Source organism: Panthera uncia, chromosome F1 (genome assembly GCF_023721935.1).
Source record: "Panthera uncia isolate 11264 chromosome F1, Puncia_PCG_1.0, whole genome shotgun sequence".
Taxonomy (NCBI): Eukaryota; Metazoa; Chordata; class Mammalia; order Carnivora; family Felidae; genus Panthera; species Panthera uncia.
This window is the reverse complement of record NC_064813.1, coordinates 17535456-17551177: the sequence shown is the minus strand read 5'-3', so window position 1 is coordinate 17551177 and position 15722 is coordinate 17535456. Positions and strand designations below refer to the sequence as shown.

Genomic DNA, 15722 nt, shown 5'->3' with positions numbered 1-15722 from the left:
TAGGGCAGGTCCACCTGGGGTGGTAGTGAGGCAGTATATGCTATATGGTAAACTTGATTCATTTTGTTGTCGTGTCAGCTTATACTGTGGTATGTAATTTGATGCATTTTCGTTTTATAGCATAGATGGATATTTTCAGTGCAGTGTGGAAAAGTCGGTTGAACTTTTGTTTCTGAGGTCAGTTCCTTCTGGCTGTGTCCTAGTCTGGTTTTTCTTCTAGGAGTGTGGTAGTAAACCTACTAACAAGGGACAGGATTAGGATGCTGAAGAGAGGAGAGGAGGACATTCTGTTGGATTCTGGGATAATTTCAGGAATATTGACAACCTCTTTCACTGGGTTAACAACTTAGCTTGTTCTACTTGTCATATTTGCTCCTTTCTATCATTTGGTAAAACCCAAAATGGACTTCTGCTTATCTGTCAACCCCTTATCTCGTCTTTAATACCTTCCCAGATACTCTACTTCATGACTTGGTTTTTTTCAACTTGCAGATTTTTTTAAGAGTTAAATCTTGTCATGTGGGAATATTTTCTGGTAATATTAACTCATTTCTGTTTTCCCTAAGCAGACTATAAATGTTTTCATGTTGTGAACATGGAATCTTAATATATTGTAATTGCATATTTGCTTTATGCTTCTAAACATTTAGTATATTATTTCTTTCATTGAAATTTCCATGTAGGAAACTTTCTGGCAGATATGCAGCCTGTCTTGTGCTAATACAGTAATCCTAGCCTTGTCATAGTTGCAAGAGGTGATATTATTTCTGGAATACTGTGCATATTATTTAATATGTATTTGAGTGCCTCTTATGTGCCAGCTGTTTACTCTGATCTTTAGGTCCTTGTGTTGGGCCTAAGACCACTGCTACATTAATTCCCTAGGATGTCTTCTTTTTACTTATCTTGGAAGTAATAAATGTGAGATGAGAAAGTAGTTGATAATTAGAACAGAGAAACCTAATGGATGTAGGTTTCTGTTTTGATAAGGTAGAGTAAAGTAAGATATAAAAATTAAAAATTTATAGTAATGTGAATACAGAATAAAAGAGGTGCTATCTTTTTAGGAATCATCTTTCTAATCACCCTTAGAATTTCTTACAAATAATTTTTTTCTGATGGTTAGAAGCAGTACTGTTTTACTATAGACACTTGTAAACATCTACAAAGAAAAAAATTCCTATAATTATATGATCCAGAGGCATATATTATTAACACAATGATGAATGTCTTTTTTGGTTTATTTTAAATGTACACATATTCAGTTTTTAAAAATAGAAATGAGATTGTACTGTATGCACTATGTTAGAGATTTTTAGTCAGTACAAACTGATATAGTAACTTCTGTTAACAATTTTTTTTTCATATTTATTTATTTTTGAGAATCAGAGAGAGACAGAGCACAAGTGGGGGAAGGGCAGAGAGAGAAGGAGACACAGAATCCGAAGCAGCTCCAGGCTCCGAGCTGTCAGCACAGAGCCCGATGTGGGGCTCGAACTCATAAACTGTGAGATCATGACCTGAGCCGAAGTTGGACACTTAACCAACTGAGCCACCGAGGCGCTCCTAGTGAATTTTTTTTCACGTCAGTTTGATATTTCTCTGTGGTTTAGTAGAGCAGTATTTAAAAAGTGTATTATAATAAGACAATTGTAAAAAGTCAAACATTACAGAAATGTATAATGTAAGGAAGGAAAAATTTCTTGTAATCTTATTTCTCTAGGTATAAATATTAATAGTTATTAGATTATTTTTCATGGCATATTATGTATTGCAATATGGTTTTTTTCATATGTATTGCATTGGATTGATGTTTACAAAACTAGTCAATTTAGTCCTAGTGTTTTGGTTGCTTCTAGTTTATTGCTATTTACAGATAATCTTAGATACTTTTCTGTGTATATACCTCTGCTCATTTCCTTAGGATAAACTCCTAGAAATAAAATCATTACATCAAAGGAAATGTGCAACCGTAAGGTTTTCCATACTCCTTGGCTTCTGGAAATGTGATACTTAGATTTCCTTCATCAGTACACGAGGTTAACAATTCTTTTCTTCTTTTTTTTTTTTTTTAATGTTTATTTGTTATTGAGAGAGAGACAGAGCGCAAGTAGGGAAGGGGCAGAGAGAGAGAGAGAGGGAGACACAGAATCTGAAGCAGGCTCCAGGCTCTGAGCTGTTGGCACAGGGCAGAGAACCCAACGTGGGGCTTGAACTCACAAACCGTGAGATCATGACCTGAACCAAAGTCGGACACTCAACCGACTGAGCCACCCAGGCGCCTCAAGGTTGTTTATATTTACATGTGCTCCTTAACTTTGACCATATTTTCTTTATTTTTCCATTCTGTTTGGTAAAAACTAATATATAATTTAAAATCAATTTTTTTATTCTGCTGAAGGTGGTGATTTTCTCATGCTTATTCACTACTTATTGACTAATGTTTCTTACTGATTTTTATGTTTTTCTCTTATTTTCTTTTTTTATTTGAATGTGCTCTTTTTGTATTAAGGTTATCAGCACTCCAAGAACATGAATGGTTTATTTGCTTAACTAAATCATAGGCATTTGCTTTTCTTGGTATTGTTTGTTATATAACATTTAAATTGCATAAACTTGAAAGTTAGTACATTTTTAAACATTCTATATCCAGTAGACTTGTTATTCAAGTTCATTTTTAAACAACTTTTGTGTACTATTATCTAATAAATGCCCTATATGTCTTTATTATGAAAAAATATAAGCTGAAATAAATTTGATAACATTACTTGTTTTAAATGAGAAATAGAAGACTAATAGGCATTATTCTGTGACCAGTTTTATTAATTCCTCACTGATTTAATGAAACCTATTTTATTTTTTTTCTGCTAATAGCTACAAGTGTATTCATCAGAGTTTGGAGGATAATAATAGATGTCCCAAGTGTAACTATGTTGTGGATAATATTGACCATCTGTATCCTAATTTCTTGGGTGAGTCTCTGGAATGATTCTTTACTTATAAAAATATTTTAGCCCCAAAGTGTTGTTGGCACTAAGTTGTTAGAAAACCGTTTAGAGGTAAAGTGAGTCTCTCTCCTGTCACCTGGGTGCTTTCCTCAGCCTTCCTTGGGTTCTGGTGTATTTTCCATACCGTGTGTTGTCAGTTCTATATTTTAGTATTTTTAATTGTCATAAAAAAAGAAAAATTGACAAAACTCTTATTTCTTACATAGATGGCTGGACAGAATGTAAGGCTAAAGGGGAATGCCAGAGGTCCAGAACAACTGTATCTTTATACAGTGGTGTGCATTCCTGCTGTTTGTGATTCTGGAGCAGAAGTGAGAGTCTGGGGAGGAAAGAACTTGCAGAAGGAACTTAGGAAAAGAAATACTGAGTGGTAGGATACTCTGCAGGACTATACTTCACGGGCTAGGTTAGGCAGAAGGGAAGTGAAAGTCCTACAAAGCAGAATCCTTTGTCCCTGAACCTGGAAACATGGATTGATGCTGCTATGTGGGTTTCTAGAATCACTTTTCTATCAGTTGTTACAGCTTTGGAACACTTCTTTTGGAATGGTTAAATACAGAAAGAAATATAATGTTCTGACAATTTTGGCATTTACTAGGATTTTCAGGCAATATTCTTTAATGAGTCCAAAAGTTATGTGAATTTCTAAATAGAGCACTGTATACTAGAATGGAAGGAATTTTAAAATATAGTACTGTGTTAGTTAGAAAGTGATTTCACGTATTAAGTATATTCCCACATGTATCCAGTGAATAGTGAAGTCACAATTACTGATTTTTTAAGCTAGAAGTTATCTTGGTGATGATTAGGTTTTAACCTTCTCTTTTTATGGATAAATTTTGGTTTTGGATAATAGGAATATTTGTTTTGTTTTATTTGAGAGAGAGAGAAGAGAGTTGTGTGCACATGGGGGAGAGGAGCAGAAGGAGAGAGAGAGAATCTTTTTTTTCTAAATTTTTATTTTGAGAGACAGAATCGGGGGAGAGGGGCAGAGAGGGAGAGAGAGAATTCCAAGCAGGCTCTGTGCTTTCAGTGCTAAGCCCAAAGCAGGGCTCGATCCCAAGAACTGTGAGATCATGACCTGAGAGCCTAAAATCGAGTGTCAAAGCTTTACCAGCTGAGCCACTCAGGTGCCCAGTGAGAGACAGGGAGAGAGAGAGAAGGAGAGGGAGGGAGAGGATGTTAAACAGGTTCTGCGCTCAGCATGGGGCCTGACTTGGGCCTTGATCCCACAACCCTGGGATCATGACCTGAGCTGAAATCAGGAGTTGGACGCTTAACTGACTAGGCCACCCAGGCACCTCTTGCACCTTTTTTATTGATAGGTTACAACTCTTTATTTATTATTTTTTTTATTAAGGTTTTTAAAAAATGTTTGTTTTTGAGAGAGAGAGTGAGAGCTCTCAGGGGAGGGGCAGAGAGAGAGGGAGACAGAATCTGAAGCAGGTTCTAGGCTCTGAGCTGTCAGCACAGAGCCTGACATGGGGATTGAACCCATGAACCGCGAGATAATAACCTGAGCCGAAGTTGGATGTTTAACCGACTGAGCCACCCTGGCGCCCCAGGACCCTTCATTTTTATTACTGTGCATTTACTTCATGGGTGAAGAGTTGTGGTAGACATTTTCTATACAGTCGTTTTTAAAATTCTTTGTCTGGGTGATCTGTATGAAAATTCTGAAGAATGATGTTCTTCCTTGTACATTGATCCCACGTTTAAAATTCGCATCCTTGGGGTGCCTGGGTGGCTCATTCGGTTAAGCGTCCAACTTTGACTCAGGTCATGATCTCGTGGTTAGTGAGTTTGAGCCCATGTCAGGCTCTGTACTGACAGCTCAGAGCCTGGAGCCTGCTTCATATTCTGTGTCTACCTCTCTCTCTGCCCCTCCCCCGCTCACACTGTCTCTCAAAAATAAACATTAAAAAAAATAAATAAAATTAGAATCCTCAGTTTTTTTTTTTTTTTTTATGTTTAAGTGGTTGTGAAGGATGTAACTTTAGGAGTATTGTAAATATAGTTATTTAAAGGTAAAACTTTTATCTCTTTATTTTTTAAAGTTTAATTTGAGAGAGAGAGAGACAGAGCACCCCAGTGGGGGAGGGGCAGAGAGAATGGGAAATGGAATCATAGGCAGGCTCTGCGCTGTCACTGCAGAGCCTGATGCAGGGCTCAAAGTCGTGAACTGGGAGATCATGACCTGAGCCGAAGTCAAGAGTCAGATGCTTAACTGACTGAGCCACTCAGGCACCCCAGGATCATCATAGTTTTTAAAAAAATTAATATATAATGGACATACAACATGATGTAAGTTTAAGATTTTTTCTTTTTAAAGTGTAAGTATTGGGAAACTTTGCTTACATAAATAAGTTGATGGGGAGTGAAGGACTTTTGATAACAGTAATGTCACTCAGTTTTTGACCTTGTTCTGAATTAAGAAATTAAGAAAGAAAGCATTTTGATTTATCCTCAAAAAGAAACTTAATGCTCTATTAATTAACAAGTCCTTTCTTCAATTTTAATGAAAGCAAAGAATTGGAAGCCAAACACTCAAGAAGGATTTGGCCTTCTGGTCATTATCATTATACACTTTTTTGTCAAGACCTTGATTTTGCCTTTCCTGCCCTAAACACTACACTGTTAGACCCTTTTTCTTCTGACTTTCCTTTACCTTTAATAGCATTCCATTTAATTGCCTCCTTCTACCTTTCCTCCTCCAACACATTCACTATTCTTTCCATCCTACTTGCTCTTGAGAGCTTGCTTTCTCCTGTCACTGAGAGGCTCTTGTGAGGTGAAGTCTTCCTGTCCCTGTCCCGACCTATTGCCCCATCTGTTGCTGTCTTCCACTCCTGCCAAGACTTGCTCTCTGGCTCCCCCTATCCATCCATGGTGTGAAAGCTCTCTCCAGCTTCCTGCCTCATCTCTCCCCTCTGTATATAAAATTTGTAAATTGAATTTTCTTACCTCCTTTATGAATGACTTTATTATTCTTTGAAGGGACAACATCAGTGTTACATTTAAAATCCTTACTTGAAAGGAAAGTAAATAACTAAGAAGGGCACTTGTGATGAGCACTGGGTGTTGTATGTAAGTGATGAATGACTAGAATCTATCCCTGAAACCAATATTGCACTGTATGTTAACTAAAATTTAAATTAAGGAAAGAAAAAGTAAATAAAGTATATTAACATCCTTACTACTGCTAAGCAGTGTCCTAAGTGTTTTGTGTAAACCAACTCATTTAATTTTCAGTTTTGTGAAATAAGTGCTTTGTGTAAACCAACTCATTTAATTTTCAGTCTTGTGAGTTGTTGCCCTACTCATTCTTCAGGTGAGGAAACTAAGGCACAGAGAAGTTGAGTAACTTGTGTAAAGTTACACAGTCATATTGGTAGAATTGGAATTTGGTCCTAAGTAGTCAGTCTTAAAAGTGTGCACTTTAACTATACTCTCTTGCTTCTAAAAAGATAGTTGCTAGAATGGAAGTGTTAGCAATAGAAGTGCGTTGTCTGTTCGTAGTACTGTGGCCGTTTTAAGGATCCAGAGAAGTCTAATTATGGATATAGAATATCCTTCAAGTTAAGTGGTATACAAGATTTCTCAGTAAAATGCAATGTAGTATACACACAAAGTATTACAATTTAAGTCACAGTTTTTATTCAAATGAATGATTCTGTTACTGAAACATTAAACTCTTATTCATGTACTTCTCTTTATTCCCACTGCATTATTTCAAGCTTTCCTTTCTCTTCCCTGGTTTATAATAGTAACTTTGTGAGATACATCCTGGGCTCTTCAGAATCAGTCTGCCATCTGTCTACATTTCCAGCCTTAGTTTGTAGTCCATTAATCATTAACAGAATCACTATGACCCTGTGTGTCAGCATAGTGATTTTAAGTCATTTTATCTCCTGGTCTTTAATGACTTCCCCCCCTCTTTCTCATACCGTTATCTGAATTCTTTTCCACTTTTTTTTCTGCTTAGTGAATCTCTGTGCATGTTGTGGCCCATTTCTAATGTCACTTTCTATGTGTAGCCTACTCATTTACACTTTGATTCCTCCTTGTCCTGTGTTCCGTGTAAGGCTGTTTCAGCGATAGTACCAATTATCACATTATGTTACAACTCCTGCACCATACACATTTGTCTTCCTACTCAGAGTTGCTTGAGTCTTAGATTGAGTCTTACTTATCATTGAAGTGTGGATTATTAGTGTGGGCTTGATACCTCTCTGGTTTGTTCAGAAATATTAATCGTTAATAAAAAGAAAAAAGAGGGCCCCCTGGGTGGCTCAGTCAGTTGAGCATTGAGTTTGGCTCAGGTCATGATCTCATGGTTTGTGAGTTCGAGCCCCGCATCAGGCTCTGTGCTGTCAGCTCGGAGCATGGAGTCTACTTCCGATTCTGTCTCTCTCTCTCTCTCTCTCTCTCTCTCTCTCTCTGTCTCTCTCTGCCCTTCTCCCGCTCACACTCTCTCTCTCAAAAATAAATAAAACATTAAAAGAAATTAAAAAAAAAGAAATATTAATTGTTGGATTGTGGTATAGTGGGAAATATTAGATAGTTGGATTTATATCCCAATTCTCTTATATCGTATGTGTTACCATGAATGAGTTCCTGATGCTTTCTCTAATTTTCTTATCTCTAAAATGGGGAGAATGACCCATAGGATAATGTCTATAAATTAAAGTGTTAGACTAGTGCTAAACTGGCTTAGTGCTAATTTCTTTTTCTTTATCAGGTTTTTGTTGTTTTTGTTTGTTATTATCAGTTGGCTGTTAAAGACAGAAAAAAAGAATTTGTAGAATTGGTTAATTCAGTGTTTCAGTGATAGTATCAAGTTCTGTCTTTCTGTTCCTCTGTTCCCATTGGTTCTTTGACTAGCCCCCCCCCCCCCCCCCCCCCCCCCAAGACTGCAAGATGGCTCGAAGCAGTTCCAGATTTCCAGTCATACTGGGTTGGGGTGGGACCTGGCTTTTCCGAAAGCATATGGCAGCCTGACACTTGGGAGAAAATTATGTTGTTATTTAAAAAAGAGGGGGGAGGATGGTTTTTGATAGGTAACTGACAGTGTCTGCCTTGATATTTATAGGAAAGTAACAAACAAAAAGAAGAACAAATAAAAATGGTTAGTGCCTACTTCATAGAATCAATCAGGTACCGTGTGGAGGATGGAACGGTCTAATACAGTGAAGAATTGTCTCCCTCCAGGTGCTGATAGTGTCATTGAGATACATACAAGAAAGCATATATTCTAAACAATTCTCCTAAGGCAGTAGTGGTAGTGATAATAGCTGTTGTGGTAGTAGCTGTGGCAAAACTGTTTCAAATTCAATATAAACTAAAAACCTAGCATTTTCTGCTTAGCATCTTTTTAATTTGGGGGCTTTTTAAATTGAGAATTGAACCCATATAAACAGAACACTTAGGTGATGCGTTTAACAATAATCCAAATTGTACTTTTTGTTTTGTTTCTCTTTTCAGTGAATGAGCTCATTCTCAAACAGAACCAAAGATTTGAGGAAAAGAGGTTCAAATTGGACCACTCAGTGAGTAGCACCGTATGTTTCAACTCTTATTACTATTTTTAATAAATTTCAATTTGTTGTTTCTGATGTTTTAAAATTAATTAAAAAAAATTGTTTTCTTTTTTGAGAGAAAGAGAGTGCGCAAGTGAGCAAGTGGCAGAGAGAGAGAGAGAGAGAGAAAGAGAGAATCTCAGGAGGGGCAGAGGGAGGGGGGAAGGGAGGGAGGGGGAGAGAGAGAGAGAGAGGGAGAGAGGGACAGAGAGGGAGGGAGGGAGAGAGAAAGAAAGAAAGAAGCAGGGCTCACCTGAAACAGGACTCGAGCTCACCCGATGTGGGACTTGAACTCAAGAACCCTGTGAGATCATGACCTGAGCCAGAGTTACATGCTTAACAACTGAGCCACCCAGGTGCCATAATATTAATTACATATCAAAGCTTAGTATGTCATTGATTTTTTTTTTAAAGGAAATTTGTTTTAAGTTTATTCTATTTAATAAAGAACTTTGTTAACTGCATTGTCCAAAATTTAGTGATTATCTTTTGAATGGTCTTGTGGGATCACACTGAGTCATGTTGGCTTGTAACACATGACATTTAGAGGATTATGTGGCAGGGTGAAACTGTGGTTGGTAATTTGGAAAAACTATTGGAAGATTCTGAATTTAAGAGGATCAGTCCCAAACTTATTGAGGGAAGTGAGCTTAAATTAATAACTTACCAAGTACAAAGTTGAAAATATGGCTAGACAGATAATTAAAATCCAAGCACTTATTTATTTATTTATAAAAGTTTATTTTACTTATTTTGAGGAGGGGGTGGGGCAGAGATTGGGAGAGAGAATCCCAAGCAGGGTCCACACTCCCAGTACAGAACCCAACACAGGGCTTTATCCCATGAACCATGAGATCATGACCTGGGCAGAAATCAAGAGTTGGACAATCGACAGAGCCACCAAGGCGTCCAAAATCCAAGCACTTATTTTGAAGGGAATTCTATTAGCTGTGCCCACTTAATATTTGTCTTGAATATTACTTTTGTATCTGTTACCTAAATTCATTTAAGGGAGAAGTAGTGTTTAATTTAGAATTAGAAGGCTAGGAGCCACTTGCTTGGAAGGAGTAGGTTAGAATATTAAAGTATATTTTTTATATCTGTGTCATAAACATATTAGGAAATAGCAGTTAAGCATTTGTTTTAGACTCTCTGAAACAATCTTCTTGAAGTTGCTATGGTTCTTCTTTTCTTCATTTTTAGAATGGCCACAGGTGGCAAATATTTCAGGATTTGTTGGGAACTGACCAAGATAACCTTGATTTGGCTAATGTCAACCTCATGTTGGAATTACTAGTGCAGAAGAAGAAACAGCTGGAAGCAGTAAGTGGTAGCTGAACTTTAAAAAATTTTAACTGGTGTTCTTTATTGCATTGAGAAAGATCTAGAAATGCTTAAAAATAATAGGGTAGTGTCTGCCACTTAGTTCATTCAATTTTATTCTGTAAGAGCATGCTCAAGGTATCACTTCTAACAAATTCCCCCTTTCCAAGTAAAGAAAAGACATATGTCTTTTTTTTCTTTTTCTTTTTAAAAATATTTATTTATTTTGAGAGAGAGAGAGATAGAGCGAGCAAGCAAACATGAGTGGGGAAGAGGGGCAGAGAGAGAGAGGGACATAGAATCCCAAGCAGGCTCCATGCTCAGTGTGGAGCTCGATGTGGTGCTGGATCCCACCATGACCGTGAGATCATGACCTGAGCCAAAATCAAGAGTCAGATGCCAAACTGACTGAGCCACCCAGGCGCCCTTCTTCTTTTTTAAAAAATTTGTTTACTTTGAGACAGCAAGCAGGGGAGGAGCAAAGAGAGTGGAAGAGAGAGAATCTTAAGCAGGCCCCTTGCTGTCGGCCCAGAGCCCAACGTGGGGCTCAGTCTCATGAACCATGAGATCATGACCTGAGTGGAAAGCAAGAGTCAGACGCTTAACTGACTGAGCCACCCAGGTGCCCCAAGACAAAGTTCTTATATACAACTTACTTGCACTGTCCAGTTTATATTAAGAAAAACTGAGTGATAAGAAAGACGTGAGAAAATACAGTTTCATTTTAATGGAAAACAATTATATTCGTCATTTTTTTCTTATATATTCCTTGCCATATCTTCCCTTCTTCACATGTGAGATTTAGAAGAGAAAATAGATACTATTTTTATCTACATAAAATCCTTTCAGCAGGTGTCCGTTGGTGGCAGCTGTAGTCTATGGCTTAAATAATTTATAGAAAGATGGGAACTGGAACTATATATATGCTGTTTCATCTAATGAAAGTAAATAATTGTAAAATTGCATTTATTTTATGTAAACATAAGCAATGTAAAATGTGATTTTGCGTGTATTAGTCAAGAATGGAATACGATCCATTAGGAGCAACTCGCACCTTAGCAGGAGCAGAGTCCCCGTGACCTAGCTTAAATGAAAAGGAGGGGTAAAGTGAGTGAGTAGCTGACATACATGAAAAGGAAGAGTTTAACAACCAAATATGGGGAAGATTGGGACCATAGCTTCTCTGGAGACTATAAGGAAATGAGATCAGTCACTTGAATGTTGTTGGATCTTTGGTGCTTCTCATGTCTGTTTCTTTGGGACAGGTCTGATTTCCTTTTCTCAGATTCTTATCACATGGTGGGTAATATAGTCACTTGTATTTTCTTCATTTGTATTTATGTTTTGAAAGAAAAGGGGGCTTTCCTTTCCAGTTTCAGTTTAAAAAATTCTGTGGGTGGATTGTTTATTAACATAGCTTAGATCTGGATTGCATCTGATAGAATGGGAGTCTTTTAGTAGGACGAGGGAATAGCTGAGGTTGTGCTTACCAGAATGGTTCTCCCATGCTGTGTCTTTTTGGGGGACAGGACTGGCAGGAATTTCTCCTGTGTTTTTAGAAGAAGAGGCTTTATCTTTTATTTATTTATTTTCTTTTAGTTTTATTGAGATATGATTGACATATAACACTGTATAAGCTTAAGGTATACAGCATAATGTCTTGACATACATGTATTGTGCAGTGATTACCACAGTAAGTTTAGTAACATCCATTATTTCATGTAGATACAGGAGAAATAAAGAAGAGAAAAAAAAGGAAAAAAAAAGGTTTTTTTTGCGATGAAAATTTTTAGGATTTACTCTTTTAGCAGTTTTCAGATACACCATACAGTGGTGTTGACCGTAGTCATCATGTTGTATATTACATCCTCAGTACTTATTTATCTTATAACTGGAAGTTTGTACCTATTGATCACCTTCATCCAACCCCCTCCCCCCTGCCCTGCCATTTCTAGTTAGCACAAATCTGATTTCTATGAGTATGGTGGATTTTAAGATTCCACATGTAAGTGAGATCAATACAGTACTTGACTTTCTCTGTCAGACTTTCTTCACGTAGCATAATGCCCTCAAGGTCCATTCATGTTGTTGCAAGTGGTAATATCTCCTTTATTCTCCTGCTGAATAGTATTCCATTTTGTATATATAGCCATGTCTTTATCCATTCATGGTTGCAGACACTTAGGATGTTTCCGTGTCTTGGCTATTGTAAATAATGCTGTAGTATACATGGGGGTTCAGATGTCTCTTCAGCATAGGGATTCATTTGTTTGGATAAATACTGAGAAGTAGGATTACTGAATCATATGGTAGTTCTGTTTCCAATTTTTTTTTCCTTAAGAATGCCCAGAAGTTTGATTCAAGGTTCAGAGATGGTGGCCAGGCTGCCCATCTCATTGCCCAGCACCTCTTTCTCCAGCATTGGCTTTGTTTTGCTTTTGTTTTTGTTTTGAAAAGTGAGGGAGGATTCTTAACATGACCTTCTTTTCAGAACCGCCCTCCCAAGGGTTTCCTTATGCCTCCAGCAATGAGGTGTTTGAATTGGTCCTTTGGTGCTTGTCAGCCACCTTGTGCAGAGAGGTTTCAGTAGCTTGCAGTGAGACTGGTCCTTCTGTATTTCAAGGATTTGCTCCATCACAGTTTTTATCTCCAGGTACCTGGGACACAGTGCCTTGTATATCTGAAGGCCAGGTGCACCAGGGAAGCCATGTAGCCATGGTGCTGCCTGTGTACCTAGAAGCCTTCCGACAGATATGTGGTGAAAAGCCACATGACTATTTTCAATTTTTGGGAAGCCTCCATACTGTTGTTTGCCACAATGGTTGTACCAGTTCACATTCTCACCACTAGTGCAGAGGGGCTCCCTTTTCCTGACATCCTCACCAGCATTTGTTAGCTCTTCTCCTTTTGATAATAGCCATTGTATCAGGTATAAGGTGATATCTCATAATGCTTTTGATTTACATTTCCCTGATGATTTGTCAGTTATTGGCTGTCAGCGTAGAGCCTGATGTGGGGCTTGATCAAGACCATGACCTGAGCCAAAATTAAGTGTTGGACACTATTAATTTTTTGATTGGATGCCAGGAATTGTAAATTTCATTTTGTTTAGTGCTGGGTTTTTTTTCCTGTTACTTTATACACTCCTGAGCTTTGTTCTGACACAAGTTACTTGGAAATAGTTGGATTCCTTTGAATCCTTTTTTTAAGCTTTATTAGGTGGTAACAGAGGAAATTTTTATTTTTTTATTTTTATTATTTTATTTTACTTTTTTAATTTACATCCAAATTAGTATATAGTGCAACAGTGATTTCAGGAGTAGATTCCTTAATGCCCCTTACCCATTTAGCCTATCCCGTCTCCCATAACCCCTCCAGTAACCCTCTGTTTGTTCTCCATATTGAAGAGTCTCTTCTGTTTTGTCCCCCTCCCTGTTTTTATATTATTTTTGCTTCCCTTCCCTTATGTTCATCTGTTTTGTGTCTTAAAGTTCTCATATGAGTGAGGTCATATGATGTTTGTCTTTCTCTGACTAATTTTGCTTAGCATAATACCCTCTAGTTCCATCCACGTAGTTGCAGATGGCAAGATTTCATTCTTTTTGATTGCCAAGTAATACTCCATTGTATATATATATACCACATCTTCTTTATCCATTCATCCATTGATGGACACAGAGGATATTTCTATGTAGGCTAATTTTGCTCCCCCCCTACCAAAGCAAACTTTTTGAGTATTCATTTTGTTTATTTTTGCTTTGTAATCAGTATATTAAGGAAACATTCATACATTTCAAGAATTGCTTAATTCTGATATCCAGATTTAAGCTTGCGAACATGACTCTTAAACCTACAATTAAAGCTATTCATTGTAATTTGCTATACTAGCAACATTAAATTACAGTTACTTGGAGCATTAGTTAAATCGTTTAAAGTGACACCTTCCTATCTCATACATGGAAATTAACTTCTCCATGAATGTCTCCTCACTCTGTTTCCCTGCTGCCGAAGTCATTATTCTGAAGCTTATCATGGTCCAAAGAGAAGGAAAAAAAAGCTTAATCCGAACTGAGGTATATATATGTGTATATATATATAAAAAAAGAAAAAGTTGGCACAGCAGAAGGGAATGCCATTGTACGAGTGCAGGCCCTCAAGCAGCAGTAAACTCCTTCTTTAGAAAGGTGTCCTTTCTATCACTGGTACCAGAGGCCAGATTACATAGCATACCTTTTTCAAGTAACTGTTCAGGCAATAGAATAAATGTAGAGGCATCATATTGAATCCCACTTAATATAACTACAGACCAACGCTTCTACAAATCAAGTTCTTTGATTGCCAATGAAGTACAAGTCTTACCTTCATAGCTTGGTCATACGCTGAAGTCAATACATACACTTAGCATTTTAGTCTAATCTGTTTCATGTACATAGAACTGAAATCAGTTACAAGGTATGGCCTAACAAATGCTGGGGGCGGGGGGTTTAAAAAGTAGTTTTAACAAGTGCTAAACAGATTTATCTTGTACACTGAAGTCATCATACATACAGCAAAGTCAGAGCTTTTATATTTGAGTTTATTCTTCATTTAACTTTAAAAAAAATTTTTTTTTTTACATTTATTTATTTTTGCGAAACAGACAAAGCATGAGCAGGGGAGGGGCAGAGAGAGAAGGAGACACAGAATCTGAAGCAGGCTCCAGGCTCTGAGCAAGCGGTCAGCACGGAGCCTGTTGTGGGGCTTGAACCCACAAACTTTGAGATCATGACCTGAGCTGAAGTCGGACGCTCAACCGACTGAGCCACCCAGGTGCCCCTCTTCATTTAACTTTTAAAACACTACTATAGTTGAATATTAAAAACAACAGGAAGTAGTGAGCTATGATTGTGGTTCTTCACTTATTCGCTACTGTATAGAGCATGCCAGCAGTGTTATTCACCAGCCCTGTTAAGAGGTCTGACACTGAGCATCACCCCCAGGAGGACGTTCATCATCCTCATGTGCTTCTCCATTGTAATGGTGCCATCTTTCTGATTTGGATCAAAGTCCACCAGTTCTACCTGGTCCAATTCATCAGTCTCTACTACTTCCTTCCTCTCAGGTAGGAGTTTTTCCAGTATAGAGAGTTTGTCAGGAGAGAAAAAGCCATTCTCAGGAAAGTTTACCTTAAATGTGATGATTAGGTGACCTTTTTTCATATGGTCTACGATAAATTGGCCTGCCTTCATTTAGCACACCCTTGATATCTCCATGCTTGATGGTCTCACGTGGAATGAGAGGTGATGACGGTGGTTCAGTTGTCAAGAGTAGATATTGTCTTTTGAAAGCCACACAGTGCTTCAACCAGCTGTATATCCATACATATGAAAAAATCTCCTTGTCCAGTGAAAACAGCATGGTCCTTCTGATCTAAAACAGTGATGATATCTTCTGGTTCCAGTCTTGATTCTTGGTCTCCTTCACCATGGAATGTTATCTTCTGGCCACCTTTCATGCCTTTGTCAATATGAACTTCTAGAATCTTCTTTTCTTGAACTATCATCCTCCCATTGTAGCTTTTACATCTGTCTTTAGGTCTGATCCCTTTCCCATGGTCCTAGCACTCTGTGCACACAGATTGAATTTGTTGAGCCATTCCAGGTCCCATCTGGTGAAAAAAAACTTTATTTCTTTCTGTTTAAAAAGTTTATTTTTTTATTTTGAGAGAGCCTGTGAGCATGAGTGAGCAGGGGAGGGACAGAGAAAGAGGGAGAGAGAAAATCCCAAGCAGGTTCCATGCTGTCAGCATAGAGTCCAATCCCACGAACCTTGA

At 37.7% G+C, this 15722-nt stretch overlaps 1 protein-coding gene and 1 pseudogene across 12 annotated transcripts in view; one reads left to right on the top strand and one right to left on the bottom strand.

Annotated features, from left to right (window-relative positions):
- COP1 (COP1 E3 ubiquitin ligase) overlaps positions 1–15722 on the top strand; it is a 277450-nt gene that overhangs the window by 58837 nt on the left and 202891 nt on the right. For 8 of the 12 annotated variants that reach the window (XR_007458723.1, XM_049634009.1, XM_049634003.1 and 5 more), the window contains exons 3-5: positions 2875–2972; positions 8493–8569; positions 9791–9910. Coding sequence is in view for 11 of the 12 variants with exons in the window: in XM_049634009.1 (XP_049489966.1) it covers positions 2875–2972; positions 8493–8569; positions 9791–9910 (295 nt within the window). In the remaining variant the exon portion in view is untranslated. The remainder of the gene's footprint in view (positions 1–2874; positions 2973–8492; positions 8570–9790; positions 9911–15722) is intronic. The other 4 variants (XM_049634004.1, XM_049634001.1, XM_049634006.1 and 1 more) reach the window with 3 other exon arrangements.
- The window catches only part of LOC125926007 (dnaJ homolog subfamily A member 1-like), a 111958-nt pseudogene that overhangs the window by 93571 nt on the left and 2665 nt on the right, over positions 1–15722 (bottom strand).